Below are 26650 nucleotides of genomic sequence, written 5' to 3' on the forward strand. Positions count from 1 at the left end.
GCAGTGACTGTCTTCCTTATTTTTGTTTACAAACTTCGTCTGAAAGGAGAGCTGAAAGGTGTTCTGTTTCTGCACTCATATCTTAACCCTTTCACTACCACTGGGACATGTGTGTCCCGCGATACATTCTCAGAGGACTTCTGGTAATTTACCACATTTTATTGCTATGAATCCATGTTCCACTGGTAAAAAGAGGTTCACAGAATTCTTATTAACATTATCAAGTAGACTAGTGGAAGTGAATGTGAACAATGAAAGTGATAATGGAACAGATGAAAGTGAGGAACAATGTGCTAGTGATAAAGCAGTGGTTGCATATACTGTAATATGGAAAAGGATGCCGAAATGTAAAATATTTGTACTCATAAATACGACCCAATTGTTTTTCTGACAATATACGTTTCATAATTGAAAATACAAGATGATCATTCATGTCAATACCATTGGGACATATAGGTCCCAAGTAAAAATATCAGAGGGATACATATGTCCCACCCTTCCCACGTCAAAAAACGAAACAGTGGAAAATGTTTTTATATATATTTATACGTTTGAAAACAACTTAAAATAGCCATATATTAATGTTTCTCACTCCGAAAAAAAATGGTAGTGAAAGGATTAAACAAACGGAACGACAATAGAGTTCGTATTTTTCATATGCTCTGAATTATTAATCCTACCTTATACATTTTTCCTCCTCACTATAAAACTTACTGCACTCTGCATATTGTTTGTAAGAACATTAATTTAACTTTATGGAAAATGTATTTAGGCCCTAAATGTCCAGTTACTCATTTAAACTGTTATATTTTTTAAACTTTAACATCTCGCTCAACGACTCGTTTCACATTGTAGACTTACGATTACTTAAACAACAATTTTAAAAGAATTTACAGTGTTTTGAGAATGTACACCAATGGAAATAAAGAGAATTTTGAATTCTTTTTCCTAACTCTTTCTGTCTAACATGGGGCAGAAAAAGCTCCCGGTCCCTTGTTTCAAAGAGAAAGATGAATCTGAAATAGATTTTTTCCCCACATTGCTATAAAAAAAAAATTTAGTTCATATAATCAGTGTTGTGTGATGTTTTTACAGTCTGAAAGTGAGGGGGCAAAACGAGTATCTTGCCCCCTTTGAAAATTTCAGGAGAGGCAACTGCCCCCTTGCCCCCCCCCCCTCCGGTTCCGGCGCCCCTGTCTAGAAACCCGCGCAATATCTTCCTGAGAACAATACTTTCGTGATTTCGCCATTTTTAAAGAAATTTGCTCACTAGAATATACTTTGCTATAAGACTGCTCGAAAGAAAAAAATGATTCGTTAATCACAACGTAGGGTCATATATGATCCCAGCACTCAAAAGAGCACAGAAATTACTGGACTAACACAATAATGCAACATATAATTTCAAGAGCATGATCTGAGCTGAAGCTAGACGAAATATCATGTTTCACTTTCACAATGGCGCAGGCATAGAACGGCATTTTATCATTTTATATGGACTAGGGTCGCCGGTGACCCCACATTGTGATTGTAGGGATATATATATATATATATATATATATATATATATATATATATATATATATATATATATAGCGAGAGAGATTGAAAGATATAACTCTCTTACAAAACAAAGAAACAAACCATACAGGTAGACAAAAGCAAATTTTTTACTGAATACTACAAGTGACAAGTAGCAATCTACACAGCATCCTAATACAAGGTGATTTAACGAAATTAGGCATCAGTACGAATATCTTGAAAACATATTATCCAAGATAGATGGTTGTCAAAAGGTATTTGAGAGATCTTAATCCAGCTATGGATCAACACTTGTTGATAATGGTATATATGTGTTTCAAGTATAAACAACCCTCACCACTACACTCATGTGATTCCAGGTCTCATTCTTGATATCTGATCATTTGAGATTAAGAAATAAACAGTTATAACTTGTTCTGAGAGAACATGGGCCTTATACAGAGTCATCTTGACGTATGATTAGCGTCATACTAAAGGCCTGACAGACATATGATTAGCGTTATAATGCAGGAAATGTATGTGAATCGAACTCTTTAGTATGGCATTAATCACGCGTCAGAACGACTCTGCATAAAGACCCATATGTTTAGCCCTGTAACTGTAAGAATTTCTGAAAACAAAGAAAAACTAAACTTTACTGTTCCTGGGAATAACTGGATAATATTTACTGTTATGTTTGGGTATAATAAACGGTTCTGTGAACTCGAAATATTTTACAACCGGTTCCAGCGAACCGGCGAGAATCGGCTGAATAGCAACACTGGTCCTGTCGTTCTTTTAAATTATGTAATTCCAATTTTATCTTATGTAGAAATACTCTGGTTATCCTTGGGTAATTACCCTCAATACGGACAACAAATTACGGACGTAACTTACCGAAACTGCAAAGTAAGTATGCGATTGAACGGAACACCAATAATAATTATATTATTGTCAGATTCAGGTACATTGTGTGAATAATTTGGTATCCTATTAATTATATTTGAGCTAAAACTTGCAATAATTGGTTAATTTCCATGGTTTACTACAGTGTAATACATTGGGGTTTCTATACTAAATTTAAAATTACTTATCGTTATCTAAATTACACAACTAATAACACATCTACCACTTATAGAACGAGAAGTGTTATAGCAACCAGAATTGCATATAATTGTTGTTAATGGCGATTGTAAAACCCGACACTAGGAAGAAACGAATACTTTCAACGTCCGAATGACTGCAGCACTTTTACCTCTGAGAAAATGAAATGAAATCTTTAAGTTTTACGTCCCACGGTTATGCCGATTAGGCTAAAGGAGACGGTGATGATGACAGATGAGTGAAACTGTGAAATGAAGAAAGTGAGAGGAAACGGGAGAACCTCGAGAAAACCCACGACCACGGTGTATGTCCACCGCAAAGTCCATGCGGCGCGAGCTGGGATCGAACCAGGGACCCCAAGCACCGGAGGTGAACGCTCTACCACTGAGCCACTGCGCCCCCTTTTACCTCTGAGATTTTACAGATTTTACGATGTTATGCACGTTCATGTTAGTGTGAGTTTTGAAACTTCGTGCAGACACATAAACCAGACGACAGTACAATAAATTCACATAATAGTCTTTTAGGTTAAAGTTTTATTGTATGATAACAATACCTATTGCAGATAAATTTATGTTTCGTACATACGCAGACAACGTCAGTAAATAAACCATCATTTCAATAGATGGCATAGAGGTACAGTGCTAATTTAAGAAATGCCTCGCCTCTAACGAAATGTAGATATATCCAAAATCCCAACTTCATATATTCTCTTGTAATGATTTTAATGAACTGTGTAAGTCCTTCATATAGTATCTTCAACTTAAGAAAGTTACAAGTAAATAATTGAAATTAAATGAAATCTTTCAATTTTAATGTTCCATGATTATGCCCGTTTGGCTAAGGGGGACGGATGGGTAGGGGAAGTGAATAACGATGGATGAATTGGTATGATAATATGGGAGGAAACGACTGCACCCAGAGAAAACCGACGGACGCTTGGTCGAGGATCGAACCAGCGTCCGTGCACACCAGAGGTAAGCTCCCTACCACTGAGCCTCTGTTCTTAGTAAATAATTGATTGCAGGATATCTAATAAAGAATAATTGTAAAGCTGTCATCTATTTTATGTAAAATTCACTAGAATGGAAAATTCTTTTGGTGGGCAAAATGAAGAATTCACACTAAACATATAGGTATTGGACGCGATTTTATATTTACGCAAATTACTTCACTCAAGCGGAGTCACAACAAGTAAGGTTTCGATTATGGAATATCAACTGGATCAACTGGACTGGAACCATTCTCGAAAAATCAACAAAATCTTTAGACCTAAACTTTCGATAAACAAACAATGATTTTAGTCTTAATTCCATTTCTTTATTTCAATTTACAAAAAAATACTTTCCCTTTTTAGTGCATATCATAAAAGCATTGTTTTAGATAGTTTCTCCTCTTTTAGTGTATTTCATAAAAGCATTGCATTTAGATTGTTTCTCCTTTTAGTGTATTTGAAAAAGCATTGTGTTTAGATAGTTTCTCCCTTTTAGTGCACTTCATAAAAGAATTGTTTTTTAGATAGTTTCTCCTTTTTATTGTACTTCGTAAAAGCATTCTTTATAGATAGTTTTTCCTTTTCAGTGTATTTCGTAAAGGCATTGTTTTTAAATAGTTTATATCTTTAGAGTAAATTTCATAAAAGAGTTCTTTTTAGTTAGTCATTCGTTTTTAGTGTATTTCATAAAAGCATTGTCTTTAGATAGTTTCTCCCATCTAGTGTATTTTACAAAAGCATTGTTATTAGATAGTTCCTCCTTTTTAATGTATTTCATAAAACTATTGTTTTAGATAGTTTCTCCTTTTTATTGTATTTCTTAAAAGCATTGCTCTTAGATAGTTTTTCCTTTTTTTCAGTGTATCTCATAAAACCAATGCTTTTAGGCAGTTTCCCCATGGATATTTTGTGTATGTATTGTGTGCATATGTTGCATTCTTATATAACAACGAATTTATAAAGGATAGGACCTACTATTACAGTTGTTCCAAATCATGAGTGTGGCTTCAGTTGGTCAAATTTACAGACCATTATTTAAGCTTAATCTTCAAAGCATAAGCCGTTCCCAACCACGTTATATCCTCTCCAGTACAGATTGATTAGAGGAGCACGCTACCTGCCCTTGCTGAACCGGTAGTAATTCTCAGTTAGGGTTACTTGAATACTCCAACACCGAGAATGAATGCTTGTATACAAGTATCGAATTTTATAAATAGCATAAAAACTTGGATTATATCCCTTGAGTAATTAGTTTATCTGCATGCCTTCCGAATACTATAAATTGGAAGCAACAGAGGATTGAGATATTTAATTGTTATTTCGTTTGCTTCAGGCAATTTAATACGGTAAAACCAGAAATTGTAAAGCTAATGGAATCCACAGTAAAGCGGATGAATTTTCTTAATTGTCTCCTCTCTCGGTTTAATGAGAATGAGAATGATAATACCTCACTGTTTAATTACATTTGATTCTCAATTAATCAGAGGAGGAAAAAGTCATTGAATTCATTGGGAATAAATTCTACAATAAACCTTATCAATCTTTGTACTCCAATTTTAAATCTGTATTAAACTTACTTTATTTTCAATTTCGACATGCAACATACAGAACAGAAAGCGTTGGATTAATTACTTCTCAACACAAGAATACATGTAAAACATGCATCTTAGATTTCTGGGCTTTCGGCATCTATGGTCATTTAGCCCGTTATGTTTGAGAGATGACGTCCCTCGGCGAGCACACTGCCCGGCAAAAGGGAAGGAGAAAAAGATTGGAAACGGAAGTAAGCGGTCTGGGACCTATAAGTTAGGTACCACCCCGGCATTCTCCTGATGTGAATGAGGAAAACCTCATTCAGGCTGGTTTGCCTGAAAAAGCGTTTTACACATTTTCGACCGAGTGCTCCCACCGGGAATCGAACCCGGAAACGCTCGCACCGAAGGTTAGAGCGTTAGCGACTACGCTACGCTGGGCCACACATTTGAAGCATATATGCGAAAGATAATGTATACAAATTTCGAATAAAAACTCCCTCGTATTACGTGGTTAGCATACACATATTCGATGTAAGAGAACCAGATTCTATTCCCGTTGAGAACTCATCTGGTTCGAATCTCATGTTCAGTTGTAGATACACGTGTAATATAGTTTTACTGAACGGGACGCTGGACAACAAATCAACAAATCATCGATCAAATTTCTGGAAATAATGATCTAAGCAGTAAACTTTAAACATACGGAGTAAGTTCGTCTGTTTCCCGCTACAATTTTGAATCTGACCTTGGCTGGCGAACTGACATTTAAGTTGTACTAGCTGAACCTGCGTTCTCTACATAGCGTATGAATTACATATGAGCATGAATCTCCTTGCCATTCCTCATATTTATACATGTCCCTTTAAGAGACACAAGTGAAAGACGTCTTGAGAAAAGTCAGCCAGGGCTACCATAAAGGGGAGATTTTTTTCGATTTTTTCAATATCTCGCACCGTTTGTAAAATTCAGCCTACTTCCGGTTGGAGTTTCTCATGTATGATTAATGTGTCCTTTGTTCTTGCATGCTGTATGTATGCATACACAATTAATTATAATGTCAGAGATATATTGTGTTCATTGAGCAAAACACTCCAAACAATAAAGATTCATCTTAGACTAGAGAAGCGGTTATCCTTTAGTTTCCATTATAATTTGGCCATAAAACAAACACCTGGGGGATATACAACCCCTATGCAAATGTGTGGTGTTGGAATCTATAACTTGTAGAGTATGGCGTTTTACCTTTTTTTCATATATATATTTCAACACTTCCAGTGTATCCCTAAAATGTAACAGAGATACTGTATAACGGACATTTTTTAAATATTCAATTAGAACTTAAGAATTTACACAAAATTCGCAATCGATCGATGGAAACTGCATCTTTCTAGAGTCTATGGTTCTCGAGAATTCATTGTCGAAAGGATTGTTCACTAACATATAAACTTTTCTAGCATTTTATATATATATAAACATGCGAGCCATTTCCGAGGCAACATAGAAATGACATCCTTATTTTGAAATAGCAGCATTGTCTAGTTGAAGTATAACTACAATTGAATCGATCAGTGTTAGAAAAGATATTTTCCATTTGAAATTCATTGCGCATTTCCTCATTTAATAAACCAATTGAACTATATAAATATCCTGTAAGTTTATTCCACATTTAGTTACTGTAAACTATTTTTAATCTTTAAAGTCGTACCAATGCGTGATTGAAATAAAGGATATTAAAATATTTACTGTTCCCATTAACAGGATGTCCTTTCTAAACACGCAATCACGCAATAACTAAAATAACAATAGTGTATATATTCTGAAAAAAGTTGTGCACATCAATAAATACAAGTTCCCTCAGGTCCTAGATAATCATAATTGCTAGCGAGAGAATTTTGTCAAGATCCTACGAGCAAATATAAAAGCAAAATTGACTTTTAAACCAGACTTTCAATTAGGATTTCACAAGTAAGAAATGCTCCCAAGAAACAAAAATTTTTGCCCATACATGTACACGTATCGGCAAGGTACCATTAAAATTATTACCATTTAGTTAAATTTTAAATAAATGTGTGTTGGCTAAAATTAAAGTTCATTATTCTTGCAAAATGTGTTACAGTCGCAAAACAATTCCATTGTAAAGTATGCAAATAAGTATTAATTCCTACATTGAATCTACTTTCAGAGATACTAACTAACTCTATGGTTTATGGAACCCGGAGGTTCAATGCCACGTTCACAAAAGCTCTCACTGACTTTTATCCTTAGCTAACTGCATCCAGTTTCTACTTTGTATTCCTATCTCTGCTAGATCCATCTCAATATTGTCCTCCCATCTGCTACTAGATCTTCCTATTGGTCGTTCTCCGGTTGGTCTTCCAGTTAAGACTTTGAAAGTGTTCCTACTTTCTTCCATACTGGCTACGTTACCTGCAAACCTGAGCCCCCTAGACTTGATAAAGCTAACAATGTTTGGCAAACCGTATAAATTATGTAGTTCATCGTTATGAAGTTTCCGCCATTCCCCCTTCCCGTTTCTCTTCGGTCCGAATATTCGTCTCAGGATCTTGTTCTCAAATACTTTCAATTTACGTTCTTCCTTCCGAGTAAGCGACCATGTTTCGCAACCATACAGAACAACAGGCATGATTATCGTTTTATATATTTTAAACTTCAAATTCATCAACAGAATTCGCGACGACAAGAGATTTTGAACTGAATACAGAGGTTGTTCAGTCTACATTTGGCCAATTTCGACTTACCTAAAAATTTAAAAGAATCCAAGACGCCAGGTCCGTAAGTGCTCGATGTGTTTCCCTTGGTTCCTAACAATAGCCTGACAGCGTAATTTCCACTGTAATAGGCTTCTCTAAAGAACTGGGAGGGGAATCTTGTCCCATTCCCTTTGCACAGCTTTCCAAAGTCCTTCCACGGTTGTCACACGCCGTTTTCCCAAAGCCCGCTTTAGCAATCCAAATCCACAATAGTCCATAGGACTTGCATCTGGAGATTTAACAGGTACCTTATTGAAAGGTATCACCACTTGCCTCCTCCATCTCACTGTAGAATGTGAGGGACGATCGTGAGGTATGTGATGAGACCTTGTCCATGTGAATGCGTACCAGATTGGCGTCATTTTTGTACATTGTTGGAGTCTCATGCTCGTAGATCGGCCGCATGATCTGCTCCTGAAAATACTGCGAATTTATTTTGCCGTTCTTCGCCACCCTACGAATCTTCAGTTTACCTCGGTAACAGCAGCCAGTAATGACCATGAACCCTTTTGGGAAGGATTCTTTACAGACACGGACCCACTTCTGAAGTTCTTGGCGCCTTTATCTCGGTACATGATGGTTCTCGGTTTGCCGCAGTTGGAAAGGTAAACCCATGCTTCATCGAGCGTTACGACGTACATCCACCTTTGTTTTACCAGATGCCGTTCGTACAGCTTCCGGGCGTTACACTTTCGTTCCTTTTGGTGGGCATCCGTGAGAAGATGGCCGCGAGCTTTCATGACTTTTTCTAGCTTGAGTTGATGGTGCAGCGTTCGGCTCACAGTCTCCAAAGACACGTCAAGACGATTAGCCATACACCTTTTTGGGTTGGCGGATTTTCTTGCATTGCCATTTTGCAAAGTTTCCTCTGCATGGTGGAGGTGGCCTTCGTGCATCCCGCTTTCTAGGCTACTTCGTTGGTAATCGAAATGGTGGAGCTTCGTTGCCCTTGTACTTTTTAATAACATTTTTTATTCCACTTAAACTGATGTTGCAACCATTCTTCTTGCACTATTTTCTAACGACAGAAACACTAAAGTGGGCGTCATAAAGAGCCCCAACATAGCCTTCCCAAAACCGGCTTAGTGTGGGCGGCATTTTGGTCACAGAGCGGAAATCCACACATTTGGAAACAAATTTAACACAACACTCACAACAATGGTCCTGGTTCGTGCGTTATTGTCGTCCGCGCGGAAAAACAACTCCGTTCTCGGGAAGTCACTGCACAGCACAGCAGGACGCCACGAGCCAGGTCGGGTGATTCCATTCTGTCCGGGAGGGGGAAGGAACGAAATCGGCCAAAAGTAGGCTGAACAACCTCTGTAATAACACGAATTCCCTGTTTTTAGTTAACATTTAATTTCTTCGTGAATATGGTTTTTGTCTGTTAATATTGATCCTAGATATTTGAAGGTATCCACTTTATCAAAAGTGTTATTCGATATTTTAACACATCCATAATTTGCCGTATTATGATCCCGACGCACTTCCATGTATTTAGTTTTCTCTGCATTTGCTTCTAAACCCATGTCCCTGCAAACGTTTAATAAGACCTCTGCATTTCTTTCTATTGTTCTCCTATTAAATTTACATCATCAGTAGAGCAACCTACATTAGGCCTATGCTTTATTTTTTGTTTAATTATGCTTTATTTTTCTAAATTATGCTTTGTTATGCTTTATTGTTAATCTCAATCACTGTTTTACATTAATCGTATATAATGTATACATTAAATATTAGTGTTTCTTTCATATTTAATGAATTTTTTACTTAATGCACTGTAAAGAGATATCTTTACTCGGGTAAGTTTTTTTATTTATTTATTTATTTATTTATTTATTTATTTATTTTTTGTCACTTGTGTGCGCCTTAGAGATCATTTACACAGAAAGCGAAAGCAAAAGATGCCACCAAAAAGTACTGAAAGTGCTGAAGTTCAAGAGGTACACATAACAATATAGTGTGAAGTTCTTGTGCACTTTTTGTACATTTCGAATCTACACTTCTCTGATTCAGAGCGCGTACTAATAGACCAAGAGCTAGAACACATTTTATTTACCCCTGTTTACCATAAGCTTCCTTATGTGCTCAAGATTACTCATAGCCTACAGTCTTCAGAAAGGCTTCTCTTAACGTTGGTGAGTGGTGGATGTCAGAGAAATGACGTCATCAACATGGCTGCCGCCGGAATTCATAACACAAGTTTTAACTGAGGATAACTTTCCACTCAATGAAGGTAGAAACTTCGTTCCTGTATCAAATTTAAGCTAATATGGATACTCTTAAAACACAAAAAAGTTTATGGGAAACTAAATAAAATGTGTTCTTTTCCTTTGTCTATGAGTGAATATTGACCTCTTTATTTTACTAATATTGATTTGTAATGTAATATAATCATAAACAAAGATTAAGTAGCAAAAATATTAAATATTTGTATGTGAAGTTTGTTTATTATGTAATAGCCACATTTGTACCTAGGCATTTGAATATGTTTTTGTAAGTACTACAACGTAATATTCTTCTACTGATTAAGTAAAGTTAAAACTATTGCTACTTCAGTACGTATGAGAAATAATGTAAAATTCGAACTTGGGTTTCGCTTAAAGCATTGTTTTTATACCGATCTTACTACTCATAATCGGAGTTTCTGTCATTATGAAAGCTTGTTGAAGCAACTTCATCCTCACCTTTAGAAGTATCGTCATTTTCCGGCAGAAGAATGTCAGGTGACATAGGCCCTTCATACCAGTTAACTTTGTACTTTTCGTTTTCTAAGTTCCATCAATGACAGGTTAGATTAATGTCTTAGAGAGGGTTACAGAGGATTGCACGTTTCCACGTCCACAACATTGCTCCACTTTATTTTTTGTTCCAAAGCAGCTTTTCACGGAGGAAAAAGAGTGGGATCAACAGGTCTAAGTTTTGACAACGGTTTACTTCTTAACACATGAGACTTTTCTTCTTAAAAATATAGTATCTCACTTCTGACACGGAGGTGTATGAAGGATGGCCATACATACAACACAAATGTCTCTACCAGACAGCAATGATTCATCCACCAAGATGGGTTCTTCCAATTTAGCGAAATTCTTTGGTGAACCATACTTTCTGTTAGAATGTTAAATGGTTTGATATTTTTCTTTTGCTAAAAGCAGCAGTATAATCTGTCCCAGCGAAGACATGTAAATCTGGCAGGTTGTCATCTATTTCACTTCCTATTTCTTTGGCTATGTTTGCGACGTTGACATATCCTCTAAAGTTGTATGAAGATAAACCACATTTAAGTCATAATTGTGCATCCTTTAAGTCTTTTTGGTGATAGATCATTAACTAAAATATCGACATCGTTTGCTCACACCAAAATATTCCTTTCTTCGCTATAACGAGTCGTGTGAAAAATATGCCAAATGATCCTCGTATCTGCTTCATTGTGTTGGCATGCAAGTTCTTTCACCTCAATCACATCCATGTTCATTCCTATACAGGAGTACGTGTAACAAGTCTGTTCTACAGCAACACGTACCAAGTAACGTTTTATTGTGTAGCAAATGACAATATTTAGAAGATCTCCATTTGCATAAGAACTTTGTTAAAGATGTTTTGAATGACACGCTTCGTAGAGCCATTACCGGCTTGTTTGGGCTATCAGGTCCAGACAAGTTTATTTCGCTCACTGCCGTTTCAACATTGCGTACGTTATGTTCAGGATCCTCGATAGTTGCGAGGGCGATAGACGTCAAACACAAAGTGAATTTCTCTAGCTTCTCCTCTATTGATTAACTTCAGAATGTGGTAAGCGAGAACTCCATAGTTACCTGAGAATTGAATTGTATGCAGGAAGAACATGGTATAAAAGATTAGTGTGTCCACAGTGGCTGGAGCTGATACTATATCTTCCTTCTGAAGCTCTTCCAACTTATGCATCAGTTTTGATTTATGTTTCAGTCATGAAGCCATCTATTTTTCCAAGAGTACGGGAACTGGGGTAAGAGAATAAGTCAAAACATCCCTCATGTCACACCTCTGTTCAGAGGCAATATTGAGAAGTCTTGTAAAAAGAGTATGGGTGCATTTTACGACCTGTACTTTCTATCTGACTTTTGGATAGTTTTAAAAGTACAGTTCATAACAAGTTCTTTTGGTATTGGAAGTTCAACATTCCTTGGATCACTAACATATAACGTTTTAAATTTCTCGAAGGCCTCTGTGCCTTTGAAGTACGCACTTAGAAGATTTTGACTTACTTTACTTCCCAAATTTTGCCCATTGGGTGTGTTTCTATTCAGTAAGATTTAGTAAGATCTGTATAAAAACAATACTTTAAGCGGAACCCAAGATTAAATGTTATACTGTTTCTGATACCTAATGTAATATGTAGCAATGGTTTCAATTTTACTTAATCAGTAGAAGAATATTACGTTGTAGTACTTACAAAAACATATTCAAATGCCTAGGTACAAATGTGGCTATTACATAATAAACAAACTTCACATAAAAATATTTAATATTTTTGCTACTTAATCTTTGTTTATGATTATATTACATTACAAATCCATATTAGTAAAATAAAGAAGTCAATATTCACTCATAGACAAAGGAAAAGAACACATTTTATTTAGTTTCCCATAAACTTTTTTGTGTTTTAAGATTATCCATATATATTAATAATAGAGTGTCTTACATTGCCAGTTAAACAGAGTTTTCCAAGAATTGTGCTATTTATTTCAAATTATGCTTTATGCTTTATTTTCTAAAATTATTTATTATTATGTTTTTAAACTTAGTTGCTTCTGGACCCTTAGACAACCACAATCATGTTCTAGGAACCAACCAAATGTGTAAATTGCTGTTATGCTTTTTATGCTTTTGGGTTGCCCTAATCATCAGCATATGCCAAAACCTGGTAAGCTCCATTCAACTCTAGGTCCTGATTGCTATCTTTGATTTTCCTTATAGCGTATTCCAAGACAAAGTTGAATAATAATGGCGACAACGCATCACCTTGTTTCAGGACATTTTCGACGTGAAAGCTCGTGGACAAAACTTTTCCTACCCGGACTTCACTTTGAGATTCCTTTAAACACAACTCAATTAATCTAATTAGCTTTTTCGGTATTCCAAATTCTGTAAAAATGTTGTACAATGCTTCTCTCCTAACCCAGTCATAAGCCTTTCTACAATCAATAAATAGTTGATGTATCGGGTTATTGTATTCCCACTTCTTTTCGAGTATTTGTAGAATGGTAAATATTTGGTCGATAAATCGATTTCGTCTAAATCCGCACTGATAAACTCCAATAATTTCATCTGCGTATGGGGCCAATCTTGCTAATAGAATATTTGAGAGAATTTTATAGGACGTTGACAAAAGAGAAATGCCTCGATAATTATTAGTCAGTTTTGTCGCCTTTCTTGTGAATTGGAACAATGATTGATTCTTTCCATTCTTCTGGCAATTCTTCCTTGTTCCAGATAAGCAGAATGAGTTTGTGTATCTTGTTCCACAATTTTTCGCCTCCAGCTAAAATTAACTCAGCCAGAATTCCGTCTACACCCGGAGATTTGTGTTTCTTTAATTTATTTATAGTGATTTCTACTTCTATTCGGTTAGGTTCTGGGATATACGATTCAGCGGTGTGTAATTCTCTTTCTCCGCGGACATTAGTTTTTGGCTGCGTGTTAAGCAATTCCTCACAGAAATCCTTCCATCTATTTAAGATGCTATCTGTATCAGTGAGAACTGTTCTGTCAGCTTTCTTTTAATATATAACACGATGATGATAGCCTTTCTTAAACTCCTTGATCCCCTTACTCATGTCCGGAATGCTTTTATTTTTACTATTATCTTCAGGTTCCTTAATTTTAGCTTTCAAAAATCGCATTTTTTTGTTTAAAAGTTTTGGAAGTTTCCCGAAATTTTGTGTAGTTACTTCATTCGGATTTTGTAGCCACGTAATTTTGCCTGTTTTCTTTTCTCTGCAGGTTTAATCCATTCCCGGTCGAACCATGGTTTGTTCATACGTATTTCTGCGTGTACTAAGTTTTCTTTTGCTGAAATTTAATGCTATCTCTATTTTCAATCCAAGTATCCTCAACACTAGTTCACTCTGAATCTTCTAAAACCGGGAATCTATTCGAAACTTCAATCTGGTATTCCTCTCTTACCTGGCTCTCTTCTAATTTCTTTAAATTGAATCTCTCCGTTTTCGGACAATGAATATTCCTTTATTCAACAATAACCTCTCTCGTATTATCGCTGCTACCAGGTAGTTACCAGTGTCACAATCAGCTCCTCTAAATGATCGAACATCAATTATGCTTGTTTGTCTTCTTCTATCTACTAAAACGTGATCGTTTTCATTATGTGTTTTCGGTCTGGTGAGGTCCAAGTATATTTATGAACGTCACGATGTGGAAACTTTGTACTCTTCGCGGTAAGGTTTTTGGATGTTGCGAAGTTCTCGAGTTTCACACCTTTGTCATTACTTTCCTTATGCAAACTTTCGTTCCCTATAATCGGTTTGAAAATATCCTCTCGTCCTACTTTCGCATTGAAATTTCCTAATAAAATGTTCATATGGTATCGCGGGAGTTGATCAGTTCCACTTCTTCGTAAAAACTATCTTTTATATCGTCATCCTTATCTTCAGTTGGGACATGTACATTTAAAACAATAATATCACACCACTGGCATTTAAGAGTAAAGAAAAAAAGTCTATCACTGACAAATTGTAATTGTTAATTGTTGATATTATTCGTTTGTGAACGAAAAACCCTGTTCCTAATTGGTGATTTTTATTTTCTTCTCCTTAAAAGATTGTAAAATTTCCGGGCGTTACAGTACAATTTCCTTCCCACCTAACTTCCTGAACTCTTCTTAGGTCTATCCTGTATTTCTCTAACTCGTTCGTTACGGATTTTAAAGCGCTTGCCCTATAAAGACTTCTGATATTATATGTTCAAAATCACATGTCCATTTTCTTTTGCTAAGGTTGTGCCAAGTTATTAGTCCTGGTCCGAGGCGTCTTTTTTTTCTTTTTACAGATGAGGTTGTTAGCTTCAACCAAAACCCCAAGCTGACCACACCTTGTCGTCTGTCCGCGTCTGTTTATTCAGTATATTCACAGCTAACCTCTATATCTAGAGGCCTTCTCCTCGAACCGGAACCTGAGGATGGGCCATGCCGTGGTAACAGGAACCCACATTACATGGCTCAGAGATACGGTATGGTATTGTATTCTATAACCCTCATCATCGCATTTATAGTTGCCATCCATACATCTATAGCGCATGATATTTTTTTACTGCAATCCTTCGTTTACACTAACTGGGCTCCATAACAACATTATTATGTCTGAATAACAAACATGAATGAACAAATAGTAAATATAATAAGTCCTGGATCCATCTCAAATTACTTATTTAATATTAAGTGGATACCACTGGCCAAGAGGAGGCGTAACTTTTTGCAGCCCGCCCATCTTACTATTAGGATGGGAATGAAAATATACTTTTAAAAAATATATGTATCAGAGATAGGCCACTCCCTCATTTTATCCTCAAGAGGTACGCCCTTACCCTCACTCAGTTTCATTTTGGTAGATGATGGTAAGAATAAGTGGGGCGAGGGTGAGAGATTAGATTGAGGGTGAGTGTGGCTGAGGGTGAGGGTGACGGTGAAGGCAAGTAATGTGAGTGTGAGGAAGTCGAATGAGGGTGAGTGTAAGTGAGGATTAGGGAAAGTGCCCACCTCTGGTATGTATCATGATAGTATTTAAGCACTATAGAGTTCTCGTCTGTAAATTTGACAGAATAACAAGTACCGTAACCTATTTTAAAATTATGAGACACTGCATTCTTTTAGAAAATGCAATCAAGGAAATATAAATAAAGAAAGCTAATGAGTTAAAGTAAAATATACACTTACATGCATATAACCGAACTGAAAGTGTCTCTATTATTATGGAGAATAATATTACTTACAGACAGTAACGACGAGTTTGTTCCTTAGGTATTATTGGATTGCAAAAGAAAGTGGTGTCAAATTTACTTTGTTTGGGTATCAGTTTCTGTTCCACTATCATTATCAATATTTAAACACTTTTTAAAACTTTTTTAGCCTTGAGATAAAAAACCGTGGTAAGATAATCTCAATGAAGTAAGCACGTTAGTGAACAATGAGATAACATGCTTTATAAACGCATACCTAATTACAGTATATACCTCTCTTCCTGAAGCAAAGCAGATATCTGCTCCCGTAGTTATTGAACAATGAGATAAGAAGCTTCTATAAACTCATACCTAACTATAGCATATACCTCTCTTCCTTAAACAAGCAGTTATCTGCTCCTGTAGTTATTGAACAATGAGACAACAAGCTTCTTTAAACTCATGCCTAATTACAGTATATATCTCTCTTCCTTAAACAAAGCAGTTATCTGCTTCCGTCGTAATTGAACAATGAGGTAACAAACTTCTATAAACTCATACCTAATTACAGTATATACCTCTCTTCCTGAACCAAAGCAGTTATCTTTCCCGGAGTTGAAGTTCAGAATCCAAAATTCTATCCTTCGCAAATCAACATAGGAAACACAAGAGATGACGTGTGAACTGATATTATACATTTGTGACGCAAAAATTGTTCTACTCTGCAGGTCTTTTGTCCCAATCTTAGCTTGCAGTAGACGATGGATAGCAATCCCATATTGTTTTATCTCTTTTGTGCGAAATCAGTACTTTAAAATTTCTAAATAGTCTTGTTAAGATAATAGTAATTGGTAAAAATGACCGAACCTTATAAATTATACGAACATAATGTTGTTAAGTAGAAGCTCATATCGCCTGTTGTTAAATCAGTTACCGAAGGTAAGTGGTCTAACAGTGATTCTAGATGTGTGTCTTAGAGAAGAGTCAGATATCCTATTAATGTCTCAACGAAGATTTAAAATGGAAGTAGATTAGGTATAATAATTATTTTTTATAAGTAAAAGAATAATTCCAGATCTTTACGGCATTTAGTAACTTAAACATTTCTTTGTTTCACAGTATAACACAAAAAACAGCATCCTGTTAAATAACTTCCATAAAATTCGTTTGCTTACTTCAACATTGGACAACTTTCTCTCGGTTCTTATAGAACATTACAGGAATCAAAAACAGAAATAACATTGTATTTACCTGCCCAATGAGAGAATTGGGTTCCATTGTTTGTTCAAACAATATAGAGGCATATCCTTTGTTGTCGCTGGAGACAAGTCGGTTGGTATTATTCATGCTGGTTGGGTGAACTGCAAACCAGTTGATCATTCCTATGGGTGTTCCGTCGTCACTTACGAATTTCAGTAAAACCATGTCCTTATCAACATTGTATGGATACCTGCAACAGGAATTATGCATTCTCAAGTATTTTGAAGTTTAAGTATAGGAAACTTATAACTGTTGAAGGAGCTGCATTCTTGAATAGCTTAGATTTGTGATGGAAGAATGCACAACAAAGTAGAACAAATAATTGTTCCCAGAAATGAAAAAGCAGAGCTAATAGTCTAACCCACAAGGTTAAGAGTTTTAAGTTCATTTGCTGTCTCGTACTTTGGCATACAGTTCTATTCATAGTCAACCTTGTAAGCAAAATGCTTCAAAAAGAAGATATGGATATTTCAAAAGCAGTTGAAATGATCGCAAAAGTGAAAGGTCATTTTGAAGCAATGCCAGCCGATAGAGGATTTGAAGAGCCACCAGTGTATGCAAGAGAAATTACAGACTCTCGAAATCGACCTCCTATTTCCATGTGAGTTACAATTACGACCATGCAAACCCAACCGTAAGTTTGAATATGGGGCCCCTAATTAACGCATTGCGGGTAACAAACTTTCTTTCAAAAGTAGCTGTTATTTTTATGCTTTGAATCAAGCCATAAGTTCTCTAGAAGAACGGTCTTCTCAACTAAACCACCGTCATGATCTATCTAGGTTTTTATACAGGATCAAAAATGAGGACAAGGATTCCATGATGAAGAAATGTGTTGACCTTCAGGTGGCTTTAACAGATGAAGAGCATTGTAATATTGAGGGTTTCCAACTTCAAGAGAAACTATTATTTTACTCTCGCTACTATCAGATCTATCAGATGAAAATGCTAAAAGCCCCTTTGAAGTATTAAAAGAAACTTAACGAGTAACCAGCTGACTGAAAATTTGCCTAACATATCAACTACACTCAGAATTGACCTCACTCTTTCTGTCGGTGTGGCTTCAGGTAAAAGGTGCTTCTCAAAATTAAAATTAATTAAAAATTATTTGAGATCTACCAAGTGCCAGGAGCGCCTCGTGGGACTCGCCATGATGTCGATTCAATCCAACATTCTTCAAGACAGTGACATAGATGTCACTATCAGAGATTTTGCAGACAAAAAGCTCGGAAGGATATATTGTATTTGTTTTGCGGTGCTGGAAACAAACATATATTTAATGTTGTTTAGTTTGTTGCTAATTTTCAGTAATAGTGGAATTTAACTTTTTTTATTTAGTTTTTATCATCACACCTGAGGCCAGAGATGAGGCCAAATTAGAAAAACAATTTGTGTAAATTTTTCTAGATATTAAGGTAGGCCTGCTGCTTTTATTGAAGAAAAAGATATGAACGCTTTCTTATAAAATTCCTTAAATTCAGTTTGATATGGTTTACTTACTTATCAAACTTACGAAAGTTAAGGGATTTCTAATGCTTTATAAAACCTGTTATTAGGCTTTAGTCTTCAGTATTCAGCTTTTGTACAAATTTATGAGATACGTTTTATGAATACAGTAAAACCTGCTTTCAACGGACACTTTATTAAACGGAAAACTGTCTTAAACGGAAATATTTCATGGTCTCTAGAATTTTCCGGTAAAAAACGTGTGAAAGTCCCTTCATAAAGCGGAAACTGTGTTATGCGGACATCGAAAAGCAAAATAAACCTTTAACGAAAAATTTTAAGTTCCGGACTACAGCGTTTAGACATCCTGTGAGAGGGGATACACATACATTTACACATATATACTCTCTCTCTTTTTTTATGGTATATGGAACCCAGAGGTTCTATGCCGCGTTCACAAAATCTCTCCACTGACTTCTATTTTTAGCCAGCTATTTGTAATATACATTATACTGTCTGTCATAAATTTTTCGTTCTTTTGTTAAATCTTTCTGAACAGTTCTTTTGTTAAATCTTCCGCCAACCACTATTCATATTCACCCCTTACTATTTTCGGGTAAATACGAATTATTTCAGCTGAAGCTACTTTGGCTAATGCGTGTCTAGGGTTACATCAATATAGACAGCGATGTGGAAACTGAAGCAGGAACAACGAGTACAGATGTCTTAATCAAGAATCCCATGGAAAGTCGGAAAGGAGAAGTTGAGGTGGAGGAAGAAAAGGAGTACGATATCGTGTTGGAAGAAGAGTGTAGGATAAAGATGTATCAAAATGTTTTCGGAAGTTTAAAGGAACTGCAACAATTAGCCTTACGGAAAAATAACTATGATTTAGCCTACTTAGTGTTCGTAGTTTCTTAGGCTAAAGTGTGTGCAGAAAGTGGAGCAGCCAAGCAGCAGTGTATAGAGAAAATCCTGCTTGACTATTGGAAAAAATAAAGGAAACTTGTGATACCATATTTTGTGTTCATTTTAAGTTTCTTGTGTATTAATTCCTAGAAGAATGAAGTACTGTAATTGAACAAGGTACGAATAGTAATGTATTTTCTCAGTATGTCCGTTATAAGCAGTATATATATTAAGGAAACGCCTTCCTCGATTAAGCGGAAACCTGACTTTAACGGAAATTTTTGCGAGTTCCACGCGATTTCGCTAAAGATAGGTTTCACTGTTCTCTGGACTTCAACTACTATTACCTACATAAAAAGGGTTATTTATATTGCTGTGCGTAAAATGATTTATTGGTATTTCATGATATTTGAATGGGTTCTTACATAGTGGATATATGGTAGAATGACTTCTCATATTGATATAATAATATTTTGTTATGGATATAACAGAACAATTTACAATATAGCAGTAAGTCGTAATACCATTAGTAGTATTCAGTAAATGCTGTTCGATATTGTTTTTGTCTATACATATCGGCACATAAATATAATAATAATAATAATAATAATAATAATAATAATAATAATAATAATAATAATAATAATAATAATAATAATAATAATAATAATAATAATAAAACAATATAATTGATACTATATGTATATTTTAAGTATAAAGATAACCAAGAAAGTTCTGTCGTTCTATGTGGAAGTCTGTGTTCAATTGGCTCTCACACCGTGAGCTCAGTGCGAATGGAGATAAGCCGAAGGTCAGTTGTTAGTATGGGTATATCCAACATACTGTCTGCTTGTGGCAGTTCAGTTATACCGTGAACTTGCGTAAGGACAGAGTGAACATGGGACTCCACAGAGCGTCATAAAGGCGTGTATCCTGTACAAGTTCAAACTGGAGTCAAACGCTGCTGCAGCGGGGCGGAAGATATGTCAGGGCTTTGGTGAGGGTGTTATGACTACGCGGACAGTGCAGCGGTGGTTTAACAAGTTTAATTACGGTGACGAAACACTCGAAGAAGCACCACGTGCCGGAAGAGCAACACATATACAAAATGAAGATCTTCAGGCAGCAATTGAGGCGATCAGTGGCCAGTCATGTCAGGAACTGGAACTGCAATTCAGTGTGAGTAGAGAAACCATTCATCAGCACCTCCATCAACTTGGGAAGCACTACAAGTTGGATCGATGAATCACACATGATTTGACTCTGGGCCAAAAGGCAACGCGAGCAAAACACATGTGTTTCTTTCCTGTCTCGTCTGAGGAATGAGCCATTTCTGGACAGGGTGTTGGGGTGTTGACATGTGATGAGAAGTGGGTCTTGTATACGAAGCTCCACGGCGCCGCACAATGGTCGGAATGACGGGAAGATGCGGTGAAATTAGTTGCGGGAGTATTGAAAGCGAGTTTTTGTCGATATGGTATTTTTTGAAGACACATTAGGCAATTTTCGATTGCTCTGATGTAATGTGAATAATATTTACCGTTTAAAGTAAATGATTCAGGTTGTCTATGTAGGTGGCGAAAAACAATCGACATTTTCAAAATCAGGTTTACAAATACCATCTCGGGTCGTTATAAAAAAAAAGAAAAACAATTTAGAACTTGTGGTAATGTTATTCTTATTAAAATTGCAGAGTAAAGGTCTCGTTGTAAACAAAATAAACATGTTTTACCACAGTAACGAAAACTTACATATAAACTTGAATAATAAATTTAACCAAAAGTCAGTCCGTGTACGAAATGTTTACAGAAACGAAACTACCTCACAACATGTAAATTTGAAAACAAAACAGTGGGAATTGTCCAATCAAGCACAATAAAAATCACAGAATTTGATTGTTAAATTAATTATTTTCAAAAGTTCCTGGTGCCCATACATTGGCGATGGCTATTTAAAAGTTGTAACATTTCGTTCGACATATATTTATGATTTGGGGCACACTGGTCTGAAATGAAATTATCGGGTGAGACGATGACAAATGAGTAGCAAATCTAGGTTTGTATCTTTCTTATAGTTTTTAATGCACCATTTCTAGCGATACCTGCGGAAGTCTGTTTCGAGACTTCTCAGCTTCCTCACTTAGCATCTCTATTGGGAGAGGAGCAATGGGTATAGTAAATCCTCCAGCTATTTACCATGTGGCCAAAGACTTGTCTAAGTGGCAAGATCACACGACACAACGGGACAAGCAGTCAGTCTCTGTGAGCATTGAACGCGCCTCCAGATTCAGATACTTCGTTTGCAAAGTAACAGGAAATAGCAGCTAGTTCTAAGAAAAATCATTAATTGAGAGACCACAGAATATATTAAAATCAAAATGAAACATTGGACTTGTTAGGAAAATTTTAAATGTCTACAAATATATAGCAAAGCATTGTTTTCGAATATGGTGTTGTAAAACTGCCCCCAGTGCACATACGAAGTGCTTTAGAGGCCTGCTATTGGTCTTAAAGGATTGCTATTGTTCTGATCAATAATACCAATATTTAGCATTTCATAACAATCAACATATTTAAGAGTAACAGATCTGTCATACTACCACACACGAAAAGCTTTTCACAATGACGGGCAATTATCCATTTTCGGCAGGTATTTTCTCATGAACGAGTAACGCCAGAATGAAAAACACATCTGTTTTATATAGAGTGGACATTCCCATACTAAAAGGCTATAGGCGCTCGTTCCAGTGATAGAGTTCATTTTGGAGTTTTGTAGAGCATTTTTGCTATTTCGACTACTGTGCACCGTCATCATTGGTTAGCATCCCATGAACCGGTTCCAAGACAGCCGAAACCAGCATTGCACCAGAAGGTTCTCCTGTGTGTTTGGTGGACTGCTCGCGGCATCGTGCATGGGGAACTGCTACCAGCTGATCAGAGCATCAATGTAACTGTTACTGTCAGCAGTTCAGCCGTGTTCAAGAAAAACCCAAAACTCTGGAGCCAGCACTTCGGAATCGAAAAGAGGTCCTCCGGTTACAGGACAACGCTAAGCCCCACGTGGCTAAGGTGACTCGGGACACCATTCTACGCCTTGGACGGGAAACACTATTGCATCCGCCATACTCCCCGGATATTGCATCCGCCATGCACCGTCCGATTATTACCTCTTCCATTCCTTGGACAATCACCTTAGAGGACGCCTGTTCAAATCCGTAGTAGAAGTGTAAAATTCACTTAATACCTTCTTCGCTTCACGGCCCACCAAGTTCTCCAGCAATGGAATCCATGGCTTTCCAGAACGTTGGCAGAAGGTCGTCGATGCTGATGGGGACTATTCTTGATCTTCCAGGTACGCCTTAGGTAGCATATCAATGTTCGAAATTTGTGGGTGAAAAAGCGACAGAACATTCTTGGTTATCTTTATACTAAATATACCTATATCATGCACGAGTATTAATTTTTCTCTTTGAAAAATGGGCTTAAAATATTAAAATCGGTGTAATAAAATGTAAAATGTAGGCTAGAACTAGAGGGGCGGCAAAAGTCACTTTGTCCGGGTAAAAATTTTGCCTTGATCCGCCCTTGGTGAGAAAAACTAGTTGGTGTTGACAGTGCGGCATTTAGTCAATCCAATGAAAAAGTCATTACATTAAATAATGGAAGAGAATGTAAATACGAAAGAGATACTTAAGTTTAGTGTAAGAAAGACACAACGTTAATCACACTGCTGTAAAATCTGGCATTTCTACACGAATGCACAGTTTCGAGAACAGCCTTATCGACAGAAAGGGGAAACTCAGGCCCGTAGCCAGCCCAAAAATTTAGGGGGGCCCGGTAGAAGTTATGGGGGGCCCGACCCAATCATATTATACTTCATCACAATATTATAGTTCATTTGCAAGCCTACCGTGAAACTTTTAGGGGGCCAGCCAAAGTTTCGGGGGGACCCGGCCCCCTAGCCCCCCGTGGATACGGGCCTGGGGAAACTCCGTGTCATCCTGGAAGTTTTAGAAGTGTTACTACTTCTGAGCAGACCAGAAGTTTGAGAAAATTGTCCAAGAGGGACATTTCCTCACTTACACTAGTTAACAAAGGTTTTGTTACATAAAAGGAAATACCTGTTCTTAAAGGAACTTTTTGCGCTGAATTCGAATATGCACTCGGTTTTCCTCCATCACGTACGATTTTCCCGTAACAAAGGGCTTTTCGGGAAAATCCCTAAAAAATTTCCCTTTTCGTTTATTTTACACCCCAAGATCTTGTCCCCTTGCATATACTAACATAGAAATTATACCTAAGTATACTTTGATTCATATTTAACGAACCCTCCAAGTTTCGTAATAATCGCTTTATTCTTTCTAGAGAAATAAATATGTTTGTATGTATACTGTGTGTACTGTTTATTGCACCTTATAGTAATGCTTTCAGATCTCTTAAGTTGAGGTAAAACGTTTTGCTTTATTACCACAAACACATATATAAAATATAATACAATATAATTTACAAGTGTGACAATTTACAATAAACAATAATACAAATGTACCAAAAGGTCATGAAAAGACAATCAAAACTATCACAATATATGAAACTTCCATTGGGTTACAAAAACGTACACTACTTCCTTCTTTTGTAAGAAATGTTGCATTCTCTAACAAGACCCCAACAATAGTCCCCATCATTGAAGGATCCCATCGTCCCTGGTACCTTTTCTCCATTGCCATTATATCTTGGTGGAATCTTTCTCCCTGTTCGTCGCTGAGAGCACCTAGGTTAGCAGGAAAGAAGCTGAGGTGGGAGTGCAAAAAGTGGATTTTTAAAGACATCCTACAACCCAACTCTTTGTATTTCTGTATCATGTCCTGTACGATTTCTGTGTAACTCTCAGCTTTGTTATTGCCCAGAAAGTTGCGCACAACACACTTAAATGCTGTCCAGGCAGCTAGCTCAGCACTGTTTAACTTGCTGTCAAAGCTATCATCAAGCATTAATTTCCTAATTTGGGGACCAATAAACACTCCCGGTGAAATCTTAGCATCACTCAGGTTAGGGAACTTATCTCGCAAATACTTGAAACCTTCACCAGATGTGTCCATGGCTTTGACAAAGTTTTTCATAAGTCCTAACTTGATATGAAGTGGCGGTAGTAATATCTTATTAGGATCTACCAAAGGAGCGTATTTGACGTTGCATTCTCCAGGTACGTAATTCACTCTAGGTTCCCATTCCTTCACTTCATAATGTTTGTCATCAGCTCGGCTATCCCATAAACATAAAAAACATTGGTACTTCGTGTAACCGCACTGCAGTCCTAATAAAATACCAACTACCTTGAGATCACAACATATTTGCCACCAATGGTACTTGTAATTTATCAGATTTAGCATAGGATTCCTTAATCTTCACTGAGTGCGCAAGTGGTATAGAAGGTTTTTTTATTTCCATTATGTAAAAGGACAGCTTTAAGGCTGACCTTTGACGCGTCGATAAATAACCTCCATTCTTCTGGAACGTAAGGAATTCCTAGCTCCGCCATCAACCCATTTATATCCGTACATACGCACACATTATCTTGCATTGAGAAATAGCTTGAAAATTGAACGTGCCTTTTCCTGTACACTGATATGTTCGTTTCTGCATCCAATAAGTTCCACTGCTGAAGCCTTGATCCCAGAAGTTCCGCCTCTTGTTTTGTCAGGTGCAAATCACGGACTAGGTCATTAAGTTCACATTGCCGAATGAAATGTGGCTCGCGAACACAGTCAGGGATGAACGTTGGATCCTTGGATGTACATGTTGATGTCGATGGTTCATCAAGGTCATTATCATCATCAGAGTCTTTTGGCCATATCTCTTCCCAGTTGGTAGGGGGCTCGGGAAGTGGAAGTTCTTTTGCATTCTGTTACATTTGATAACAAATATTGATAACCATTTCATGAACAAAACGAAAAAACTTGGAGAATTGTATATATATGTATTAAGATATACATATACTGTACGTTTAAAAAAAATATACGTTGGAAGTACATTCTATTTTTATACACGTTTCTAATTTACAGAGACCAATACAAGTATGTTGTTGACTATTGTAAATATTCATTTTTATGTCTGTGTTTGTAGTAATAAAGCAAATCGTTTTTACCCCAACTCAGGAGATATGAAAGCATTACTATCAGGTGCAATAAACAGTGCACACAGTATACATACAAATATATTTATTTCTCTAGAAAGAACAAAGCTATTTTTACGAAACTTTTAGGGTTTATTAAATATAAATCAAGGTATACTTAGGTATAATTTCTATGTTACTATATGTAAGGGGACAGGAGCTAGGGGAATAAAATATCTGAAAAAGGGAAATTTTTGAGGGAATTTCCCGAAAATCCCTCTGTTACGGGAAAACTGTACGTGATGGAGAGAAACCGAGTGCATATTCCAATTCAGCGCAAAAAGTTCCTTTAAGATCAGGTGATTTTTCTCATGTAACAAACAAAAAGTTTAAATTTGTTAACTAGTGTTATAGACAACTGAAGCAATTAGCAAGATTTCCCAAGATCAGGCCCGTATTTAGGTAAGTGCTATTCTGTGCTCGAGCACAGGGCGGCAAAATTTTGAAATTGTTTTTAAGATTGACAATAAAGTACTATTTAAAACTAGCAATCTGCAGAGTCCCGAGCAAGCCCGAGAAAATATGTTAATGTGTTTAATTCGCTCTAATTACAGTAGTTATTAATTAGCTTAGCTTATCTGATTATTTTTGAAAAGTCATCTTCTCCCATCCCATCCCAAGGGGTGAGGATGAACTTGATCGTCATCAAAACTGATACCACTAAACTCAGCGACCTCGAAAACTATGAATTCAACACTAATGTATGTCGTTTCCGATTACTTTTAAAATCTCGTCCCCTCCTTGGGGAGTGGAATATGACCTTGAAGTTGAATTGGATTAAACCTTTCACTATTCATCTCAGGGACCCAAACAACTACGAATTCTACTCTAATATTGGTCGTTGGTCGTTTTGGGGGGTGGCAAATTTTGTGCGGGAGCAGCAAATTATTTAGAGCACAGGGTCACAATATATAAATTCGGTCCTGCTCAAGATACTACAAAGAAACAGTTTAGGACACCTGACCTCTCAACCAAGACGCAACCCATTTGCGCAAATGTGAGTTACAACTGAA

The 26650-nt window shown here is 36.6% G+C and overlaps 1 protein-coding gene across 1 annotated transcript in view; it reads right to left on the reverse strand.

Moving 5' to 3' along the window:
• LOC145661926 (neutral ceramidase-like) overlaps window positions 1-26650 on the reverse strand; it is a 151807-nt gene that overhangs the window by 98366 nt on the left and 26791 nt on the right. The window contains exon 5 of the mRNA XM_081727275.1: window positions 17106-17304. Coding sequence (XP_081583401.1) covers window positions 17106-17304 — 199 coding nt within the window. The remainder of the gene's footprint in view (window positions 1-17105; window positions 17305-26650) is intronic.

The sequence above is a fragment of the Thermobia domestica genome, chromosome 10 (genome assembly GCF_964235325.1).
Source record: "Thermobia domestica chromosome 10, izTheDome1.hap1.1, whole genome shotgun sequence".
Lineage (NCBI taxonomy): Eukaryota > Metazoa > Arthropoda > Insecta > Zygentoma > Lepismatidae > Thermobia > Thermobia domestica.